Source organism: Zea mays, chromosome 1, assembly GCF_902167145.1.
Source record: "Zea mays cultivar B73 chromosome 1, Zm-B73-REFERENCE-NAM-5.0, whole genome shotgun sequence".
In the NCBI taxonomy this organism is placed as follows: Eukaryota; Viridiplantae; Streptophyta; class Magnoliopsida; order Poales; family Poaceae; genus Zea; species Zea mays.
Genome location: NC_050096.1, coordinates 114774321 through 114797820, shown reverse-complemented (window position 1 = coordinate 114797820; position 23500 = coordinate 114774321). Strand labels below are relative to the sequence as shown.

Here is a 23500-nt window from a genome sequence, read left to right as displayed (position 1 = left end):
AGGTACATTTGTAATTTGATGTTATTCTTGTTTCTTCATAATAATAGTAATGCAAAAATATGTTGATAATAATATATAATTGTCTATGTTCCTTATGATTCATTCTTCATCATCGTATGCTGTGTTTATGAAGGTACGTCCTTCATAACCTTCGTCCGAAAATCATTATGTCCTAAGGGAAATAATGCTTCGTAGGACGAAGAACTTTATCGATTAACATTTTTTGTGTTGCCTTGTTCTTAACTCATAGCATTTGAGAACAAGTCCCCAACAAATGTCATTTTTTGAATGGAAATGGGTGTTGCAAATGGGAATGTATGTGAATGTGATGTATGTATTGAATATGGATGAATCTGGTGTATAAAATATGTTATTTTGTGAATTTTGCTAATTAACAAAAAAACAAGGGTAATTTTGGCCTCCATAGAATTACTTATGTATGAGGGCTTTGCTCCATACGATCGGACATAAGAGTTTAAAAGTCAATGGCTAAACAGGGTCATTGGACATAACACCAAATTACGTTCGACGGCCCACATGCAGCCGAAGACGATAATATTGTTATGTCCGACGGCTAAGCCGTCGGACATAACCTTATAGGGTCCATTGGACGCCATTATGGCCATTACCTAGTTTAAATGCCGACAGCACCTGGAGACTCAAGGATATAACTTATGTCCGACGGCGATGATCCGAAATAACCTAATTTCAAACTTTTAGAACCAACGGGCACTTGGTTTCTAGCTTTGTTTTCTCTGGTCTGTGTTTTAGCAGTGATGTAAACCATTAACATGAATTGATATTTGGTAGACGTAGTATTTTACACATAAGTGGGTGGTATATATGTGTTATGTACTAGTCAGGACAACGGTACAAAATACGTCATAACCCGTATGCTTACTTCTTACATTGAATGAACATTAGATTGTTAGAATGAGTACAACCCGTGCATATGTATGAAATTCAAGTTCACCGGAACGAGATAATGGCACTACTACTCGGGTCTGTGTGACGCTGACGCAGCATGTACAATTGCGTTGGCTATGATCTTGTAGGCTCTCTGTGATGGATGGACCGCATCAAAGAAGACGTATTTATCCGCATCCTGGCATGTGAGTGCATTGTCCAAGCTGCACAGCACTCCTGTCTCGAAGTATCCGGTGCCGCAGCATCCAAGCACTGAATTCTCGAAACCTGGCCACCCAGCAGACCCCAGAGGCAGCAGCGGTTACTAAGCAAGAAGACCTTGATTGCACCATCAAGACCGTAACCAAGAAGATGTACCACCATCAGCTTGTAGACGTATACTCACCATACGCCGATGGCCTGGCGATCATGTTCGACAAGAGGCGGTAGACGTCGATGTACACCACCTGAGCCCCCGGCAGCTCCCGGTTGAGCCTGGTCACCATCGCCCTGAGCCCGCGGTTGAATCTCCGTGCCACCATGTTGTGCCACCTGTTGCAGTCCCCGGGGCTGGCGCGGTTGACGGTCCGCTGCAGCGGGAGGCACCCCAGCGGCGGCAGCCCCGGGAGGTGGACCCGCCTCGCGCCGAGCGCGTACACGGCGCGCACCGCCGCCTCGGCCGCGCCGGCGAGGTACGCCTCGTACTCTGGCAGGGTGAAGCGGTAGCGCCTGATGGGGAACAGGAGGTAGTTGCCCAGGAAGTCGCTGGCGCCCACGCTGAAGAGGTAGAGTGCACGACCGACGATGTGGTTCGCGGCGGCGGCCCCCATCCCACGCCGGAGCTTCTCTTTGTACTCCTTGAAGTGCTCTATCTGCTGCGTCAAAGTCACTGCTGACTGCACGAAAGGCACGTGATTTTTAATTCAACAGAAATGGGGTGGAAAAACAGGCCGGGAATTGCTGTGGGATATTCTTATATACTCACAAAGATTTGCCCCGTTATATCGTCGAGCCCACTGCCAGCCGAGGCGAAGCTGACACCCGACGCGAGCTGGTGGATGCTGTGGCCAGGGTCGAGGTACGCTGGCACAGAGGGAGGCAGGCCGAGCCCCTGGGAGACGAAGTCTGCGGCGAGGCGGCCGTTGGAGAAGCGCCCGGTGGCAGCCCCGCCGGCGAAGTCCCGGCCGTAAGGCGTGTAGTTGCCCCGGAGGAGTGTCTGGATGAAGTTGTTGTTGCCCGTGTCCGCGGTCGAGTCGCCGAACACGATCACTGCCGGGACCCTCTCTGCCGCGGCGGCGTCGCGCCGTTGGAACAGGTGCATCGCGAGGAGCATGCCCAGGAGAAGCGACATCGTGCGTGCTACCGTACCTATGCTCCAGTATCAGTACAAGGTAATTAGCACTTGATTTGCTGAGGGTTGTTGTTTCTCATTTGTGGTGGATTTATAGCTTTGTCGCCGCAGTGCAAGAAATGCAGCACAATTGTAGGTGCACGTTCGTCGGCCGGTGCTTCGGTTTTGGTTGGAGCAGCTTAGGCCGGCACGGCAAATGATATGCGCCGGTGGGCCGTGCTTCTTGTTCATCCATCTCAGAGGCTGTGTAGCGCGGCTGTTTTATGCAAGCGCTCTCGAGCAAATTAAACTCTGATTGTGTTTTGTTCAATTTGTATGAAGTGTTTCTGTCGCTAAAAGGTAGAAAATCAATCAAACGGATAAAATGCAGTAGAACTAAACTGCTTTTTCAAAAGGAAACCTTTTAGCCATCCATTCTCGAATATTTATCGTTGTGGTTGTTTTTTTAACGTTTTGACAAATAAAAAAAGAATGGATGAAATATAATTTTTAAAGTATATTGAATCCTCTTTTGACTTTTAGCTTTGATTTCTTTTAAGTGGAAAAAAAATAGAGGAACATTTTATAGTTGTTCCAAGAAGGATAAAATAAAGATTGTAGATTTTATAGTTGTCTTATGATTTTTTATGCCATATAACTCACAACAATATTCTTATATCTCAAAGTTTACAATAACTTTTTTACAGTTCAGACCTTTTTTACCCGCTGCTTCTGGATAGCCTTCATCACGAGTGGAAGAACCAATTAAAGGCTCTATATCCTTGCCACATCATCAAGAGGCAACAATAAATCCAATATATACAGTAAATTTATTTTTTAGATGACACTAAGTTCGAAAGAGAAATAATTTAGATTGGCTGGAAAAAAAAGAGTCGGGCTTAACTTTCATAGTAGGTTGTAAGCAGACTCTTTTTCCTCGTAGAATGCGTTGGAGCCACGTTCCTCATGAAGCACCCACTTTGTTCTTTTTCTATGTTATCATCTTGTCACCCTATGATTTTGGTGACATAGAGCAGTTTAGAGCCCGCCTAGTCAGACTTATTATATTTGCTCTATGCACTTATCAAAGTTTTAATAGGATACCAAAACAGAACAACACAATTAAATCAATGTAACATTCTCTTTACATCCGCTTATAGAGAGAGGGAGGACCAAGGAGTCTGGTCAAACAAATGTAAATGCTTCATAAGATAAAACATGTAGACATACGAATTATAAAGCATACGTATATTCCTCTATTATTTTTCTTTCAACTACATACGATTACATATGGCGATGCCTTCGGGATACAAGTTCAATATCCGAAGATGGTTGTGATTTTACAGCTTCGAAGTTAGAGCGTTCCGAGTACACGTGAGCCCATAAATTGTGAAAAGGTAAAAATTGGCATGGGCATCATATAAAATTATATTTATATCCTTAAATTCTATACACATGATATACATAGTCTAATAATGGCATGGTTGTATTTTCTATCGAAAGACATGTTGTGTAAGTCTTTTCAACCCCCTTTGTTTCTGTGATACCAAGAGCAACATTCGACCTTTCTTGAATCCTTCGTCCAACACCTGATGACGAAGTTGTTACTTCCATCTTCAGATCTCGAAGATCCCTTAGACAAAGATCACACTGCTAGCCCTGAAACATGCTTCGAAACAACTAAAACTCATTAGTTTGAGGGCCTTCGGCAAAAGCACATCCCCAACAGTAGCCTCTCGCGGGATTAGCTCATTTTCTATAACGGGCTCAAGCCATGAAACAAGTTAAGATGGAGGGGCCTTGCATCGAAGGTCTGAAAAACACATTTACATGAGCTCGTTTGAAAACAGATGACAAAAATTCCTTTACAAGGTATCATGGGAAACACATCTAGCAGTTCACCAGCCAGCGAATGAGTGTCGCTTAACTCCTTTACTTATGTGATTTCTTACCTATATAACGAAGTTCGGTCCCTGCTAGACGGCCAGGACATCTACTGCTAGCTCTTGCCAACCGACTGTCACCATTTTCTCTGACTCTGAAGCTTGATTCCACCATTGTTTCCTACGAGCATCAGGATCTTGAGCTTTGACAATTGCTGAATTGCTAGAATTAAGATGACTATAAAATGGCCACGATGACATCTTTAGATGCCCCTCAAAAAGAAGGGGGGCCTCTGATACTGAGATGATGCATGACATAGCAAAAGTGGTGCTCTGGCTATCAGAGCCACAACGACCTCCCGGTTTGAACAAGAAAAACCTGAAGACATATTGACAGATCTTGATGATGAGGGTGAGGATAAATTTGAGGACGAATATGATAGTGATATTCGCCCAACAAAGACGCCTCATAGATTTTGAAAACACCATAATAAAGAAAGGACATGCGGAAGTGATAAAGAAGCACAAATACCAACATCATCAGACTTGCCGAATAGGATATAGTCCCTCAGCTATAGAAGAACGAGGTTGAGGCCTTCGTTTCTCACTTCACCATATAGTTGTTGAAGTGCTGAAGAAATATGTAATATATCTTCATCAACTGATCTCAATGCAACAATGAGACTTGGAGTGTTTATATGGGTGGTTTGAAGCTAGGGTGTTGAGCCAAGTGTGGAATGTTTCTACCAAATACATGAGCTTCATTATCAAATAAAAGCATCAGGAAAAGAAATATTGCAAGCAACTTTAGGTGTTACAACTTCTAGTATCAGAAATATTCATTATTTCTTTTTCTCGCTTACCAAAGCAAATGGTCAAACACTTGAATGAAGGAATGGTTTTATGTGAAGAATGACCTAGAGAAGAGAAAGGACATCATCAAGAGGTCTATCAAACCAAGCTTCGGTATTAAGAAGCCAATGTGTAACATGAAGGGCACATCACAAATGGCTATGGTCGCTTTCAACACTATATGTAGCTATATTTGTACAAGGGATTTGGTTCAAGAGCACCTTGCTTACAGGATTTGGCCATTGAAAGTCGAATGGTCGATGCAGGAGTCGAAGGGTGACGATGAAATGAAGCACGAGGTGAAAGGCAGAAGCTTTGTAAGGCTAAATTATGAATATAAGTTTGGGATGATAAATGAGACGTACAAACCAATAAATGTGATTCAAATACTAGTCCTAGGAGGCTAGTATACACATTTATACATCAGATGGTTTTAGATCTGTTTAAACGAGACTAACCTATAAAGGTGGCGATCAACTTTAAGAGTTGGTCCACAACTCGAGACATATCATCAGAGTGCGGCTGAAGTAACTCGATATACGCAGCGAAGCAAATCATCGGTCCAATATCCACAGGCATAGCTGGGAACATGCATAACTCTTACTAGATCAGCAACCACCTTCACCTACAGAATGGGGAAATCAGACATAATGCATAGAGTATGTGGACTTCAGGATATTTTTGCAGAAAGAGCAAGTCTTGATGCAGGGCTATTTTGTAAAACATTTTATCTTTTTCAAAGTGCATCCTCTCCCAAAGGAGCAGGAAATTTTTCAATATAGAACAAAATCTTCTGGACTAAACCATCTAGGAATCTCGGTAGTTTCCCACCGGTTTTCATTTTCAACAACAACTACTGGACTTATCGTCCACCATAGCTCACAGCTCAACCGCAGGACCTTTTAAAACCACTTTTCAAAAACATTTTGGAAAACAAAACATTAATTGTGAAACCAAGCCATAGCTCATCCATATCCGTGGACGCGGACTATTTAAATAGGTTTTTGAACTCTGCGCAGACGTGTACATTTTACCCACTAGTCCGGTTTCTGTAATCTCACCGTCATGAGATCCGAATGCCAAAACTCTCTCCTCCTTGCACGATATTACCTTAATAGTTATACCGAAAGGAACAAGGCCACCTCCATGCCCAAACTAGGACAAAACATTCCCCCTCCTTGTCCTCCCGGTGCTCCCCAGCCACCATAATCGTAGGGTGCAGACCGTGCAAGTTTGGATCAAGCGACTGTCCATACAATCTCGAGTGGTTGTACTTGATAAGAGTACATGAAGTTAAGAATGACAAATCGGTCCTTATACGAGAGGGACAATCCTTCATGCTCACACCTAACCTGGCTGAGCCATCACCTTAGGGCCCTCCCCAAACAGGGGAGTCCCTGATCATTCCGCTCAAAGGTGATAAGGGTGATAACCCTTCATCATACACATTTTCAAAAACATTTTCTTTTGAAAAAACACACACCTTTTCTCAAATCATTTGTAACAAAAATGTCAAGTAGTATAAAGATGAATTGCGATAAAGTTCTAAGGCTGGGTGGCCATATTAACATGTCTCTTAGCAGCAAAATCATATAATGCATAAAATAACTGGCTGGGGTTGTGTTTGAAGGTAATTTATGCATCAAAGGGATCTAGTGAGCTTGTCGTTGCTTTAACTGGCGAAAGGGTGAGAGCTCGCAGAACTAGCTTCTGGCTCCACCGTCTGGCATAGACTTGGAGAACTAGCCTTGATGAGATGGCACAAACACTCTGATAACTATAAAGCATGAACAAGGAAACATACAAAACCAGCAAGTATATCAACAAACATTTAGTATAGTGGTCAGAATGGCAATATATGGATGGGTAGAGTCTTGAGCAGAATCTGTGTCATGTGGTGTTGTGATATTACTAGTGGTGGAGTGCAGGTGCTTACCAGAAGGGTGGATTGGAGGCGAAGCGACACTAGGCATGTAGCCGGAAGAGCAGGGTAACTGAGTGGGTGGGGGTTTGCCTCGACTTAGGGTGTTGAGGGTGTGGAGATGGAGAGGGTAACTGATGTATTTATAGTTGGGTACATGTGGTTTAGTATGGTAGAGTTTACTGTTTATGAGAATAGTGGCGAAGGAATTGTCTGACTTAGTACGAACTGGGAATTTATAGGCAGAATATGGGACAAGAGTATTTTTGGAGTTCTCTGGAATATGGACCATGCTTAAGGATGACATGGTTTGATAGGGAATAATTTGATAAGAATTTAGAAACAAGAATTATTGGAATCGGAGTTTTGGAGTTTATAATCATATGAATTAGAAAAATGAAAAGGAAAAAGGGATATTCTTGGAATATTCCAAAATTTAAATATTTGGGGATATTTGGAAAATCAATTGTATTTTTGAGTGGAGTGCCAAAAATTATTTCTGGGCTATTCATGAGTACAGGTTTATGTTGGTAGCAACTGTTCCTACCTACTGTGTCCCATGGGACAACAGTAAGACGAGAGCCAAATAGTTGGAACATTGTGGTATTCTGGTCCGGGTGGGCTATGCTATCTTGGGCCATGTTTTATTGGATTAACGGTGTATCCATACAAACATGGTTCACCTTTCTTTTTGGAAGCCTGGTTCGAGAGAACCTCAAAGTTAAGTGTGCTCAACTTAGAGCAATCTGGGATGGGTTTGGAACATCAAAGTTAAGCGTGCTCAACTTGGAGCAATCTGGGATGGATTTCGAACATCAAAGTTAAGTGTGCTCAACTTGGAGCAATCTGGGATGGGTGACCAGACAGAAAGTTCTTACTAGAAGGAAAATCACAGTTGCCGAAGAGTCACCAAAGTCCGTATGTGTCGGGGACCATAATTAGGGGTACCCTCAAGACGCCTAATTCTCAGCTGGTAACCCCCATCAGCATAAAGCTGCAGAGGCCTGATGGGTGCGATTAAGTCAGGGATCTGTCCATACGAGCGACTCGATCACGCCTCGCCCGAGCCTAGCCTCGGGCAAGGGCAGCCGACCCCGAAGGGGTTTCCGTCTCGCCCGAGGCCCCCCTTCAACGGCGGACACATCTCCGGCTTGCCCGAGGCCTTGCCTTCGCTAAGAAGCAACCCTGACTGAATCGCCGCACCGACCGGCCAAGTCGCAGGAGCATTTAACGCAAAGGAAGCCAGGCCCTGCCAAAGGCACCATAGGAAGCTCCGCCCGACCCAGGGCTCGGACTCGGGCTAAGCCCCGGAAGACGGCGAACTCCGCTCCGCCCGACCCAGGGCTCGGACTCGGGCTAAGCCCCGGAAGACGGCGAACTCCGCTCCGCCCGACCCAGGGCTCAGACTCGGGCTAAGCCCCGGAAGACGGCGAACTCGGGCTAATCCCCGGAAGACAGCGAATTCCGCTCCGCCCGACCCAGGGCTCGGACTCGGGCTAAGCCCCGGAAGACGGCGAACTCGGGCTAAGCCCCGGAAGATGGCGAACTCCGCTCCGCCCGACCCAGGGCTCGGACTCGGGCTAAGCCCCGGAAGACGACGAACTCCGCTTCGCCCGACCCGGGGCTCGGACTCGGGCTAAGGCCCCGGAAGACGACGACCTTCACCTCGCCCGACCCAGGGGCTCGGACTCGGCCTCTGCTGACGACCTCCGCTTCGCCCGACCCCAGGGGCTCGGACTCGGCCTCTGCGAACGACCTCCGCCTCGCCCGACCCAGGGGCTCGGACTCGGCCTCTGCTGACGACCTCCGCTTCGCCCGACCCTAGGGGCTCGGACTCGGCCTCTGCGAACGACCTCCGCCTCGCCCGACCCAGGGGCTCGGACTCGGCCTCTGCTGATGACCTCCGCCTCGCCCGACCCAGGGGCTCGGACTCGGCCTCTGCTGACGACCTCCGCCTCGCCCGACCCAGGGGCTCGGACTCGGCCTCGGCCATGGAAGACAGACTCGACCCCGGCTTCGGAGGAGCCTCCACGTCGCCCAACCTAGGGCACAGGCCAGCCACGTCGACAGGAAGCGCCATCATCACCCTACCCCGAGCCGACTCGGGCCGCAGAGAACAAGACCGGTGTCCCATCTGGCTGGCTCCGCCAGATAGGCAATGATGGCGCCCCGCTAGCCCCGTGACGACGGTGGCTCTCAGCTCTCTTACGGAAGCAGGGCGACGTCAGCAAGGACACAACCGTTCCAACAGCTGTCCCTCCGCCAGGCTCCGTCGCTCCTCCGACAGCCACGACATCACGCCAGCAGGGTGCCAAGATCTCTCCGGCTGCCATATTGGCATGTACTTAGGGCACTAGCTCTCCCCCCCGCTAGACACGTAGCGCTCTGCTACACCCCCATTGTACACCTGGATCCTCTCCTTACGCCTATAAAAGGAAGGACCAGAGCCTTCTTAGAGAGGGTTGGCCGCGCGGGGACGAGGATGGGGACAGGCGCTCTCTTGGGGCCGCTCGCTTCCCTCACCCGCGTGGACGCTTGTAACCCCCTACTGCAAGCGCACCCGACCTAGGCGCGGGACGAACACGAAGGCCGCGGGATTCCCACCTCTCTCTCGCCGGACTCCGGCCTCCTCGCTCCTTTCCCCCCTTCGCGCTCGCCCACGCGCTCGACCCATCTGGGCTGGGGCACGCGGCACACTCACTCGTCGGCTTAGGGACCCCCCAGTCTCGAAACGCCGACAGTTGGCGCGCCAGGTAGGGGCCTGCTGCGTGTTGACGAGCAGCTTCCCGTCAAGCTCCAGATGGGCAGTCTCCAACAACCTCTCCAACCCGGGACGGTGCTCCGTTTCGGGAGTCTTGAGTTCATGTCCCTCGACGGCAGCTACGACATGATACTCCTTCCACCGCCGCGCGACAACGACAATGGCGGCCGACAACCCGCCCTCCGGCGGCGGAATCGACGACATCTTCCCCGTGCGGTGGAAGAACGACATTCGAGCTCGCCCCGTCCTCTCCCCCGCCAACGGAGGAGGAGGCGGGGCAACCAAGGCCGGGCGGGAGGCCGCGCTTCGTCGGCTGTCGAGCGAATTGACGTCCCCAGCGCCCCAACGGAGGGCGCGTCGGGCGTCGACCTCGCGTTCGAGACGAAGGCGAGCGCCGTCCCCCCGCGACACGCCAATCCCGAGCAAGTGGACGACGCCAGCGAGCTCGCGGAGGGCCTGCAGGACGTCGCCCTCGTACCTAGGACGACGGTGCGATCAGCCCCCGACGTGACTACGTCGCTCCTCGTCGACCAAAAGGTACCGACCGATTCCCATCCTACATTATTTCGACTCGGCCTCAACCCGCCCAGCGACCTCGCTTTGGCGGGCGCTCTCGTTGAGGCGAGTGCAACCCCTCTGGGGTTTCGTATGCGGTCGCTTTGGGACCGATTGACGGACGTCTCGACCTACGGGCCCTCTGGGTCCGAGGAAGATGACGATCCCAGCATCTGTTGGGATTTCTCTGGATTTGGCAACCCCACTGCCATGCGGGACTTTATGACCGCATGTGACTACTGCCTCTCCGACTGTTCCGACGGTAGCCGTAGCCTTGATGACAAGGACTGCGGCCCAAGCCGCGAATGTTTCCACGTCGAGCTAGGGGATCCAGCCGAAGGCAACCACCTCGGCATGCCGGAGGACGGTGATCTCCCTAGGCCGGCGCCTCGCGTCGACATCCCGCGGGAGCTAGCTGTGGTCCCCGTTCCGGCGGGGGGTCACGACCCACAGCTCGAGCAAGTCTGCGGGGCGCAGGCCAGGCTCGACGAGGGAGTAGGAGCACTTGAGTCGATCCGCCGGGACGTCGGGCAGGTATGGGCGGGCCAGCCCCCGGCCAGAGAAATACGTCACCTGCCCCAGGGTTTCCAGCACCGCGTCGCCAACGACGTCAGGGTCAGGCCGCTACCCGCGTCCAGCGGGGTTGGTCAGAACCTGGCAGCCGCAGCAATGCTCATCCGCTCGATGCCGGAGCCATCGACCACCGAGGGTCGGCGAATCCAGGGAGAGCTCAAAAATCTACTGGAAGGCGCTGCGGCCCGACGGGCCGAGAGCTCTGCCTCCCGGAGGCAGGGATACCCCTCGGAACCTCATGCCGCGACTTCCCGATTCATGCGGGAAGCCTCGGTCTACACCGGGCGCACGCGCAACACCGCGCCTGTGGCCCCGGGCCACCTCGGCAACGAGCACCATCGTCGCGACCGTCGAGCCCACCTCGACGAAAGGGTGCGCCGAGGCTACCACCCCAGGCGTGGGGGACGATACGACAGCGGGGAGGATCGGAGTCCCTCGCCCGAACCACCCGGTCCGCAGGCCTTCAGCCGGGCCATCCGGCGGGCACCGTTCCCGACCCGTTTCCGACCCCCGGCTACTATCACAAAGTACTCGGGGGAAACGAGGCTGGAACTATGGCTTGCGGACTACCGCCTGGCCTGCCAACTGGGTGGAACGGACGACGACAACCTCATCATCCGCAACCTCCCCCTGTTCCTCTCCGACACTGCTCGCGCCTGGTTGGAGCACCTGCCTCCGGGGCAGATCTCCAACTGGGACGATTTGGTCCAAGCCTTCGCCGGTAATTTCCAGGGCACGTACGTGCGCCCCGGGAATTCCTGGGACCTCCGAAGCTGCCGACAACAGCCGGGAGAGTCTCTTCGGGACTACATCCGGCGATTCTCGAAGCAACGCACCGAGCTGCCCAACATCACCGACTCAGATGTCATCGGCGCGTTCCTTGCCGGCACCACCTGCCGCGACCTGGTGAGCAAGTTGGGTCGCAAGACTCCCACCAGGGCGAGCGAGCTGATGGACATCGCCACCAAGTTTGCCTCTGGCCAGGAGGCGGTCGAGGCCATCTTCCGAAAGGACAAGCAGCCCCAGGGCCGCCCGTCGGAAGAGGCTCCCGAGGCGTCTACTCCGCACGGCGCCAAGAAGAAAGGCAAGAAGAAGTCGCAAGCGAAACGCGACGCCGCCGACGCGGACCTTGTCGCCGCCGCCGAGTACAAGAACCCTCGGAAGCCCCCCGGAGGTGCCAACCTCTTCGACAAGATGCTCAAGGAGCCGTGCCCCTATCATCAGGGGCCCGTCAAGCACACCCTCGAGGAGTGCGTCATGCTTCGGCGCCACTTCCACAAGGCCGGGCCACCCGCGGAGGGTGGCAGGGCCCGCGACGACGACAAAAAGGAAGATCACCAAGCAGGAGAGTTCCCCGAGGTTCGCGATTGCTTCATGATCTACGGTGGGCATGCGGCGAATGCCTCGGCTCGGCATCGCAAGCAAGAGCGCCGGGAGGTCTGCTCGGTGAAGGTGGCGGCGCCAGTCTACCTAGACTGGTCCGACAAGCCCATCACCTTCGACCAAGCCGACCATCCCGACCACGTGCCGAGCCCGGGGAAATACCCGCTCGTCGTCAACCCCATCATCGGCGACGTCAGGCTCACCAAGGTCCTGATGGATGGAGGCAGCTGCCTCAACATCATCAAAGCCGAGACCCTCAGGCTCCTGCGCATCGATCTATCCTCCGTCCGAGCAGGCGCTGCGCCTTTCCACGGGATCATTCCTGGGAAGCGCGTCCAGCCCCTCGGACGGCTCGACCTTCCCGTCTGCTTCGGAACGCCCTCCAATTTCCGAAGAGAGACTCTGACGTTCGAGGTGGTCGGGTTCCGAGGAACCTACCACGCGATATTGGGGAGGCCATGCTACGTGAAGTTCATGGCCATCCCCAACTACACCTACCTGAAGCTCAAGATGCCGGGCCCCAACGGGGTCATCACCGTCGGCCCCACGTACAAACACGCGTTCGAATGCGACGTGGAGTGCGTGGAGTACGCCGAGGCCCTCGCCGAGTCCGAGGCCCTCATCGCCGACATGGAGAACCTCTCCAAAGAGGTGCCAGACGTGAAGCGACATGCTGGCAACTTCCAGCCAGCGGAGACGGTTAAGGCCGTCCCTCTCGACCCCAGTGGCGACGCCTCCAAGCAGATCTGGATCGGTTCCGGGCTCGACCCCAAATAGGAAGCAGTGCTCGTCGACTTTCTCCGCGCAAACGCCGACGTTTTTGCGTGGAGTCCCTCGGACATGCCCGGCATACCGAGGGAAGTCGCCGAGCACTCGCTGGATATTCGGGCCGGGGCCCGACCCGTCAGGCAGCCTCTGCGCCGATTCGACGAGGAGAAGCGCAGAGTGATAGGCAAGGAGATTCACAAGCTAATGGCAGCAGGGTTTATCAAAGAGGTATTCCATCCCAAATGGCTTGCCAACCCTGTGCTTGTGAGAAAGAAAGGGGGGAAATGGCGGATGTGTGTAGACTACACTGGTCTCAACAAAGCATGTCCGAAGGTTCCCTACCCTCTGCCTCGCATCGATCAAATCATGGATTCCACTGCTGGGTGCGAAACCCTGTCGTTCCTCGATGCCTACTCAGGGTATCACCAAATCCGGATGAAAGAGTCCGACCAGCTCGCGACTTCTTTCATCACACCCTTCGGCATGTACTGCTATGTCACCATGCCGTTCGGGTTGAGGAATGCGGGCGCGACGTACCAGCGGTGCATGAACCATGTGTTCGGCGAACACATTGGTCGCACAGTTGAGGCCTACGTCGATGACATCGTAGTCAAGACGAGGAAGGCTTCTAACCTCCTCTCCGACCTTGAAGTGACATTCCGGTGTCTCAAGGCAAAAGGCGTCAAGCTCAATCCCGAGAAGTGTGTCTTCGGGGTGCCCCGAGGCATGCTCTTGGGGTTCATCGTCTCCGAGCGGGGCATCGAAGCCAACCCGGAGAAGATCGCAGCCATCACTAACATGGGGCCCATCAAGGACTTAAAAGGCGTACAGAGGGTCATGTGATGTCTCGCGGCCCTGAGCCGGTTCATCTCACGCCTCGGCGAAAGGGGTCTGCGTCTGAACCGCCTCTTAAGGAAGGCCGAGTGCTTCACTTGGACACCCGAGGCCGAGGAAGCTCTCGGGAACCTGAAGGCGCTTCTTACAAAGGCGCCTATCTTGGTACCGCCAGCTGATGGAGAAGCCCTCTTGGTCTATGTCGCCGCGACCACTCAGGTGGTTAGCGCCGCGATTGTGGTCGAGAGGCAAGAAGAGGGGCATGCATTGCCTGTTCAGAAGCCAGTTTACTTCGTCAGCGAGGTACTGTCCGAAACCAAGATCCGCTACCCACAAGTTCAGAAGCTACTGTATGCAGTGATCCTGACGAGGCGGAAGTTGCGACACTACTTCGAGTCTCACCCGGTAACTGTGGTGTCATCCTTCCCCCTGGGGGAGATCATCTAGTGCCGAGAGGCCTCGGGCAGGATTGCGAAGTGGGCGGTGGAAATCATGGGCGAGACCATCTCGTTCGCGCCTCGGAAGGCCATCAAGTCCCAGGTCTTGGCGGACTTCGTAGCCGAATGGGTCGACACCCAGCTACCGACGGCTCCGATCCAACCGGAGCTCTGGACCATGTTTTTCGACGGGTCGCTGATGAAGACGGGAGCCGGCGCGGGCCTGCTCTTCATCTCACCCCTCGGGAAACACCTACGCTACGTGCTACGCCTCCATTTCCCGGCGTCCAACAATGTGGCTGAGTACGAAGCTCTGATCAACGGATTGCGAATCGCCATCGAGCTAGGGGTCCGATGCCTCGACGCTCGCGGCGACTCGCAGCTCGTCATCGACCAAGTCATGAAGAACTCCCACTGCCGCGACCCGAAGATGGAGGCCTACTGCGATGAGGTTCGGCACCTAGAAGACAAGTTCTACGGGCTCGAACTTAACCACATCGCTCGGCGCTACAACGAGACTGCGGACGAGCTGGCAAAAATAGCCTCGGGGCGAACGACGGTTCCCCCGGACGTCTTCTCCCGGGATCTACACCAACCCTCTGTCAAGATCAACGACGTGCCCGAGCCCGAGGTACCCTCGGCAGCCTGAGGTACCCTCGGCCCATCCCGAGGCGTCCTCGGTTCAGCCCGAGGTACCCTCGACCCCCGAGGGCGAGGCGCTGCGCATCGAGGAGGAGCAGAGCGGGGCCACGCCTGACGGAGACTGGCAAACCCCGTACCTGCAATATCTCCGCCAAGGAGAGCTACCCCTCGACCAAGTCGAGGCTCGGCGGGTAGCGCGACGCGCCAAGTCGTTCGTCTTACTGGGCGATGAGAAGGAGCTCTACCACCGCAGCCCCTCGGGCATCCTCCAGCGATGCATCTCCATCGCCGAAGGTCAGGAACTTCTGCAAGAGATACACTCGGGGGCTTGCGGCCATCACGCAGCGCCTCGAGCCCTCGTCGGGAATGCTTTCCGGCAAGGCTTCTACTGGCCAACGGCGGTGGCCGACGCCACTAGAATTGTCCGCACCTGCGAAGGGTGTCAATTCTATGCGAAGCGGACCCACCTGCCCGCTCAGGCTCTGCAAACAATACCCATCACCTGGCCCTTTGCTGTATGGGGCCTGGACCTCGTCGGTCCCTTGCAGAAGGCGCCCGGGGGCTACACGCACCTGCTGGTCGCCGTCGACAAATTCTCCAAGTGGATCGAGGTCCGACCCCTGAACAGCATCAGGTCCGAGCAGGCGGTGGCATTCTTCACCAACATCATCCATCGCTTCGGGGTCCCGAACTCCATCATCACCGACAACGGCACCCAGTTCACCGGCAAAAAATTCTTGGATTTTTGCGAGGATCACCACATCCGGGTGGACTGGGCCGCTTTAGCTCATCCCATGTCGAATGGGCAAGTAGAGCGTGCCAACGGCATGATTCTACAGGGGCTCAAGCCTCGGATTTACAACGACCTCAACAAGTTCGGCAAGCGATGGATGAAGGAACTCCCCTCGGTGGTCTGGAGCCTGAGGACAACGCCGAGCCGAGCCACGGGTTTCACGCCGTTCTTCCTGGTCTACGGGGCCGAGGCCGTCTTGCCCACTGACCTGGAATACGGCTCCCCGAGGACGAGGGCCTACGACGATCAAAGCAACCAAGCTAGGCGAGAAGACTCGCTGGACCAGCTGGAAGAGGCTCGGGACAGGGCCTTACTACACTCGGCGCGGTATCAGCAGTCCCTGCGACGATACCACGCCCGAGGGGTCCGACCCCGAGACCTCCAGGTAGGCGACCTGGTGCTTCGGCTGCGGCAAGACGCCCGAGGGAGGCACAAGCTCACGCCCCCCTGGGAGGGGCCATTCATCATCGCCAAAGTTCTGAAGCCCGGAACGTACAAGCTGGCCAACAGCCAAGGCGAGGTCTACGACAACGCTTGGAACATCCAACAGCTACGTCGCTTTTACCCTTAAGATGTTTTCAAGTTGTGCATATACCTCGCACCCACGCAAAGTTTAGTCAACAAGGAAGGGTCGGCCTCGCCTCAGCAAAGCCCGACCCTCCCTCGGGGGCTAAAAGGGGGAAACCCCCTCTGCGTCGAAATTTTCCTCGAAAAAAGATCTCTTTCACCAGAATATCTTCCATGCTTTTTGACTACTTCGAAAATTGGGTCCTGGAAACGACGGAGTACACGTAAGCAGCCAAGGCTGACCGAGCCGAGGGACTCCTACGCCTCCGGGATACGGATACCTCACTCATCACCTTCTGCGATAAGTAACTCGCGTTCGGATAAAGTGGCTCCGCGGATCGAACAAGTCTTTACGTTCGGAAGCCCTTCTGCCGAAGCGATCCTTCGAGCCTTCTCAACCGAGTCGGTGACAGGGCCTCATGGACGGGTGAAAGTACCCGTAAGCGGCAAGGCCGACCGAGCCGAGGGACTCCCACGCCTCTGGGATACGGATACCTCACTCATCACCTTCCGCGAGAAGCAACTTTCGCTCGCGCAAACATCCCTGTTACCGACAAAAAGTCCAGATACTTGAAACAAGAGGAAAAGAGACGCAGCTTTACAACGCAGCGAGGGTGTGTGTTCTGGCCTCGGCGGCCACACAAGGCACACGCTACAGGACACTTTGACCCTGCAGGCTCGGGTCTTGACGCTGGAAGGAGGCAGCAACACCCTCGGCATCGACGACACCTCCGGCGAAGCCCGACCTAGCCTCGGACGGCGACGCGGTCCGAGGTTCTCCGCTTCGAAGGACGACGTCATCACCACGCTCGGGCAATCGCTGCCTGGGACTCCTTCGGGAATCCGGCCCGAGCAGGCGGCTCGGCCGGTTACCCCTGGGGCCTCGGCCAATCCATCTCCCAAGGGCGCCAGCCGGTCCGAGGCCTCGGCCGATCAACTCCGACATCGGTCCCGCTAACGGACAACCCGACTAGGCTCCGGCCAACCAGGTTTCATTCTTGAGCCGACTCCGCCTCTGTTCATACTGATATCGCTACCCCTGGCCTCGGCTCATCGAAGAGCGGCCGAGGGGTCCCTTTAACTGAGCTAGAGGAGCCTCGGACAACAAGGCCGACCGAGCCGAGGGACTCCTACGCCTCCGGAATACGGATACCTCACTCGTCACCTTGACACGGGGCGACTCACGCTTGGTGAAGCGGTTCAGATAATCAACAGACGAGTCCCCGCTCTCTTGGGGCCGCTCCAACTCCCACGGAGTTGTGTTCCCCCAACGATGAGGCGAAAAGACGGCGGTTTCCCCCATCCGGGGGCATGGAAGGTGGAAAGATGCGGCGCATGAGGGAGGAAGAAGACATGGTCGCCTTACGAAAGGGATCGCCCTCCTTTTAAAGGCAACTCTCCCTGCTTGCGCTCCCAACCGTCACGGGCTGAGTCTTCTCCAACACGCTTCAAAGCCCTCCCCTGCGGCGCGGGGGCTGGGTCCCGCATGTCATGCAGGCCGGCTCCGAGCAGAAGAAGCCAAACCGCCGTGCGTGGTGCACGCAACCGCCCAGCGGGTACAAGTGATCCTCCACCTTTGCCAAGACCAACGGGCGAGAGAGGCGGGCAGCCATGCAGGCGGCATGCAACCGCGCCAAGTGGACGCACTTCTCCGACTCCCGACACGCCCGCATGGAAGCCCAGGCCCGTGCGTCGCCCAACCGGCGCGCCGGATGCTGCATGCAAGCAACTGCATTGCCTGCGCCACCACCGTGCCTCCTCGATTGCGGAACCAATACCGCGACTCGAGGCAACCCAGCGCGCGACCCAGCGGCGCCAGCCTGACACGGCGGCCAACGCGGCCAAAGGAGGGCCAGCAGTAATGACGGTGGCAGACGCGCGGGAGCAGCGGGCACGTCGACAGCCAAGCTCACGACCCATCCAGGGGCAGCGAGAGAGCCCCCTCTCACGGTGTGAAGACAACGCGCCCGTGATCCGTTCCTCGAACGGCTCGCGCACGCCCAACGGCTGCCCCGCCAACTACTCGCCCCATCGCATTAACTCCGCGGCTGGACAGGTGACGCTCCTGGCAGGAGCAACGGGCGACGCTTCGCCTTCACCGAAACAACCGCACCAAAAAAGGTACGCCGCGTCGTTCGGTTTCGTATCCTTTTTCCCTTTTTTCCTCTTTCTCTATCTCTTGCAACAGGGACCAGGAAAGGGGGATACCCCGAAAGGGATCCTTCCCCTTGAAGGAACTAGGCTCCGAGCCTCCTTACTGATCAGGGGTTCGAAGGCTGGCCCCCTGAAGGGTTCAATAGCCGCCTCAGATCGCGTGGGCCCTACACCCACTACTGGTCAGAGGTTCGAAGGCCGGCCCCCCGAAGGGTCCCACGGCCGCCTCAAGCTACTCGGGCTCCGTGCCCATTACTGATCAGGGGTTCGAAGGCTGGCCCCCGAAGGGTTCACAGTCGCCTCAGACGCCGAGCAAGGGATGACTAGGGGTACGTTCGATACATAACCGAGGCTCGGGCTGCGCTCCCGAGGTACCCTAGGACATTTCCGAGACCAGCGGGAGCGATCTTGTAACGGAATCCCATCAGAGGGAGGCATCGAGCCCTCGGACCCCGTCGCCAGGGGACCGGGTCCGGCAGATCACCCGCAGGTACTTTTGGGCGTGCCTCTAGGCCCCTAGCCGACCCCTAACGAACGGGGCACGGACGTCCACTCGGATTACCCGCTTGTAGCTCACCGGAGACACCATGTTCGGTGCCCATCGAGGGTAACATGGCGCTCTCCCCCCCTCCTCCTTGCGGAAAGGCGACGTAGGGGCGTATGTAAAAAAGCCGAGTCTATCCCTGATCGCCCTCTCGCCCTGTGCAGAGGCTCGGGGGCTGCTCTCGCAAACCCGGCTCCGGCCGAACCGTTGACAGCGTCAACATACCAGCCCGAGAACTTGGGCCCCGACCGTACACCCGGGCTACGGCCAGCTCGCATGAGGGAACAACCAGACCAGCCGAAGCATTACGCAAGGCATTAAGACCTCGAAGGAGTGAAACCACTCCTCCGAGGCCTCGGGGGCTACACCCGGCGGGTGCGCTCGCGCGCACCCACCGGAACCAAATGCAACCGAGAAAGGCTGGTCCCCTTGCAAAAAGTGCGACGAAAGCCTCCAAGCGAGTGCTAACACTCCCTTCGAGGCTCAGGGGCTACTGTCGGGGACCATAATTAGGGGTACCCTCAAGACGCCTAATTCTCAGCTGGTAACCCCCATCAGCATAAAGCTGCAGAGGCCTGATGGGTGCGATTAAGTCAGGGATCAGTCCATACGAGCGACTCGATCACGCCTCGCCCGAGCCTAGCCTCGGGCAAGGGCAGCCGACCCCGAAGGGGTTTCCGTCTCGCCCGAGGCCCCCTTCAACGGCGGACACATCTCTGGCTTGCCCGAGGCCTTGCCTTCGCTAAGAAGCAACCCTGACTGAATCGCCGCACCGACCGGCCAAGTCGCAGGAGCATTTAACGCAAAGGAAGCCAGGCCCTGCCAAAGGCACCATAGGAAGCTCCGCCCGACCCAGGGCTCGGACTCGGGCTAAGCCCCGGAAGACGGCGAACTCCGCTCCGCCCGACCCAGGGCTCGGACTCGGGCTAAGCCCCGGAAGACGGCGAACTCCGCTCCGCCCGACCCAGGGCTCAGACTCAGGCTAAGCCCCGGAAGACGGCGAACTTGGGCTAAGCCCCGGAAGACGGCGAATTCCGCTCTGCCCGACCCAGGGCTCGGACTTGGGCTAAGCCCCGGAAGACGACGAACTCCGCTTCGCCCGACCCAGGGCTCGGACTCGGGCTAAGGCCCCGGAAGACGATGACCTTCGCCTCGCCCGACCCAGGGGCTCGGACTCGGCCTCTGCTGACGACCTTCGCTTCGCCCGACCCCAGGGGCTCGGACTCGGCCTCTGCGAACGACCTCCGCCTCGCCCGACCCAGGGGCTCAGACTCGGCCTCTGCTAACGACCTCCGCTTCGCCCGACCCCAGGGGCTCGGACTCGGCCTCTGCGAACGACCTCCGCCTCGCCCGACCCAGGGGCTCGGACTCAGCCTCTGCTGACGACCTCCGCCTCGCCCGACCTAGGGGCTCGGACTCGGCCTCTGCTGGCGACCTCCGCCTCGCCCGACCCAGGGGCTCGGACTTGGCCTCGGCCATGGAAGACAGACTCGACCCCGGCTTCGGAGGAGCCTCCACGTCGCCCAACCTAGGGCACAGGCCAGCCACGTCGACAGGAAGCGCCATCATCACCCTACCCCGAGCCGACTCGGGCCGCAGAGAACAAGACCGGTGTCCCATCTGGCTGGCTCCGCCAGATAGGCAATGATGGCGCCCCGCTATCCCCGTGACGACGGCGGCTCTCAACTCTCTTACGGAAGCAGGGCGACGTCAGCAAGGACACAACCGTTCCAACAGCTGTCCCTCCGCCAGGCTCCGTCGCTCCTCCGACAGCCACGACATCACGCCAGCAGGGTGCCAAGATCTCTCCGGCTGCCACATTGGCATGTACTTAGGGCACTAGCTCTCCCCCCCCGCTAGACACGTAGCGCTCTGCTACACCCCCATTGTACACCTGGATCCTCTCCTTACGCCTATAAAAGGAAGGACCAGGGCCTTCTTAGAGAGGGTTGGCCGCGCGGGGACGAGGACGTGGACAGGCGCTCTCTTGGTGCCGCTCGCTTCCCTCACCCGCGTGGACGCTTGTAACCCCCTACTGCAAGCGCACCCGACCTGGGCGCGGGACGAACACGAAGGCCGCGGGATTCCCACCTCTCTCTCGCCGGACTCCGGCCTCCTCGCTCCTTTCCCCCCTTCGCGCTCGCCCACGCGCTCGACCCATCTGGGCTGGGGCACGCGACACACTCACTCGTCGGCTTAGGGACCCCCCGGTCTCGAAACGCCGACAGTATGACTGAAATATTATTTGGTAGGACTTAGGTGAGCTGAACAGCATGATGGATGAGTAGTTGAATATTTGGGCGATCAGATGAACGGTGAATAGTAACGATGAATAGTAGGATGAACGATCCGATGAACGATGAATAGTGACTATGAACGATCTGATGAACGATGAATAGTCCGTATGAACAAATGATAAATGATGAATAATTCGTATGAACGAACGATGAATAGGGATTATGAACAAACGGACGAAGGATCGAATGATCGGACGGACGAACGAAAGATTAGAATTTTGGCACCATAATGGTTGAACAAAGATATTTTGGACAAACGAAGGGACGAATGATCGAACGATCGGACAAACGAATGAACGAACCATGAACGATCGGATAAACGATCGATCGAACGAACGAACAAACTATGAACATTTGGACGAACGATCGAAAGAATGACTGAACGATCCTTGTGCTCATGTTCTGCTTGTGTGGGAGTAGGAGTGGGAGCGAGTTGCCATGAAATGGCTTGGGATGGCATGAGGGAGCCCCTTGCCCCTCTATTTATAGGCAAGGTGGGGGATTAGGGGAGGAGGCGAGGATTAGTGAGAGATAAGCATGTATTAGCAGTAGATAAATGAAATTAGCCTGTAGAGCTCATTGTATGACACTGAATGCATATATATACTTATGAGCATAAGAAACGTTATTAAGAAAATATTTGTAGGGGTTTTAGAAATGATTCCAAAGGTATTTCTCAGGAGAAAATATTTGGAGAAATATCGGTGGAACATTTAGGCAGTATTTCTGGAAAGAATTTGAGGGGGATGATTGGGGAAATATTTGTAGGATATTTTGAGGAGAATTTTGGAGAGAAGATAGACCACTATATTTTCTTTGTTGAGATCAACTTGCAAACAAACATTTTGAAACAAAATTTAAAATTCATTTTAAATTTAGAGTGAGTTTGAGAAATTTTCGAGACTTGGATTTTCGGGGTGCTATAGTAACCAACTTAATCTGAGGAAGAGACCAAACTCAACACTTGAGTCACAACCTATCCTTTGTTTTAAGAAGCTTATTTTTAAGGACTACATATTCATGAACATATATATATATATTATGTTAGTAACTCATGCATTTGCATCTGTTAGACTGTAATCTTGTTGTTGGTCACTTGCTTTTGATTATTGCATGGTATCAAAAAAACAAGGAAACATAAGTTAGAATATTAAGACCTTCTCCCTTTGATTACCTTTTCTTCAAAGGGTAATCTAAGAGAGAAGATATAAAGGAAAAGCATATACGAAGCAGTAACTCCATGGTAATTCACCGAAGGAAAAACATGTTACTTATCTCATGTGCTTTAGCACTCTTCGTTCCATCTATCTTCATATATAATAAGTGTACAAGCGTTCCTTCGACTTCACATGCGAGACAACTCAAAGGTACATCGAAGGCTAAGAGAAACGAAGTTTGGTGCCCTTCCAAAAGGTACTTTATCTATGACAATGTTCACTTATTTATAGGGGAGGGATACAACTTTGTATGGAACTAAATACATGCTCACTAGATTTACAAATATCATAGGGGTGTCATCATCTTTTTTCTCTTTCTTGCCGCCCAAGTGTTCAATGCTTTCCCTTTCTATTGATTTGTATGCAAAGCTTTTCTTGACGCTGAGGGTGGCATCTTCGGTATACACCTTCGGTAGGTCATATTCGAGACGAAATATTTTGCAGGATGCTCTAGTCGAAGACCAGCTTCGTCAATCGTTTATACAACACCTGAAACATACTTTCTAAAATTGAAGGTAAAGTGATTTGAGGATCTTCTACAAGGTAGGCCCCCAACAGTAGCCCCATGAGTAATGAGTTTGTTTCTTCATAACGAGCTTAGATCGCAAAAAACACACTTGGGAGGCCTTGTGCCAAAGGTCCAAAAAACACCATCCCGAAGCTCGTTATGAAATGTTACTTTTTGGACCATTCTGGTTAGTGGGTTTGGTTTCTCAGTGATTGCAACTGTTTGAAATTAAAACTCTCCCATATAAAAGGAACGATGTCCGTAGGCGTTGGCATGACATTTGTAGTTTGCACTCTTTGCTTTCAATAGTTTGCTCTACCTTCAAAGCTTGCTCTAAACACTCTATTGCCTTCGAACCAACCTCAACAACCACAAGACAAGTTTTTTTTTGCTAGAAATGGTTAGAGAGCAATCCGTCCCTGTGTGGGGGTATAGATATCACCCGGGTCCTCACGAACACGAAAACATATCATGGACCCCATGACAGGACTTCTGCTGGGTCGTCCTATAGGATAGGCCAGCAAGATGTAGCCTGGCTAGGCGAGTTTGATCTATGCTGGTGAAGACCGACGCCC

General features: G+C 54.1%; 1 protein-coding gene across 1 annotated transcript; it reads right to left on the bottom strand.

Moving 5' to 3' along the window:
* Window positions 1-769: 769 nt before the first annotated feature.
* LOC100384235 (uncharacterized) lies at window positions 770-2306 on the bottom strand. The gene is given in 3 exon segments (NM_001176803.1): window positions 770-1194; window positions 1313-1802; window positions 1892-2306. Coding segments are annotated over 3 exon segments (1056 nt in total). The 5' UTR covers window positions 2258-2306; the 3' UTR covers window positions 770-994.
* Window positions 2307-23500: the final 21194 nt, after the last annotated feature.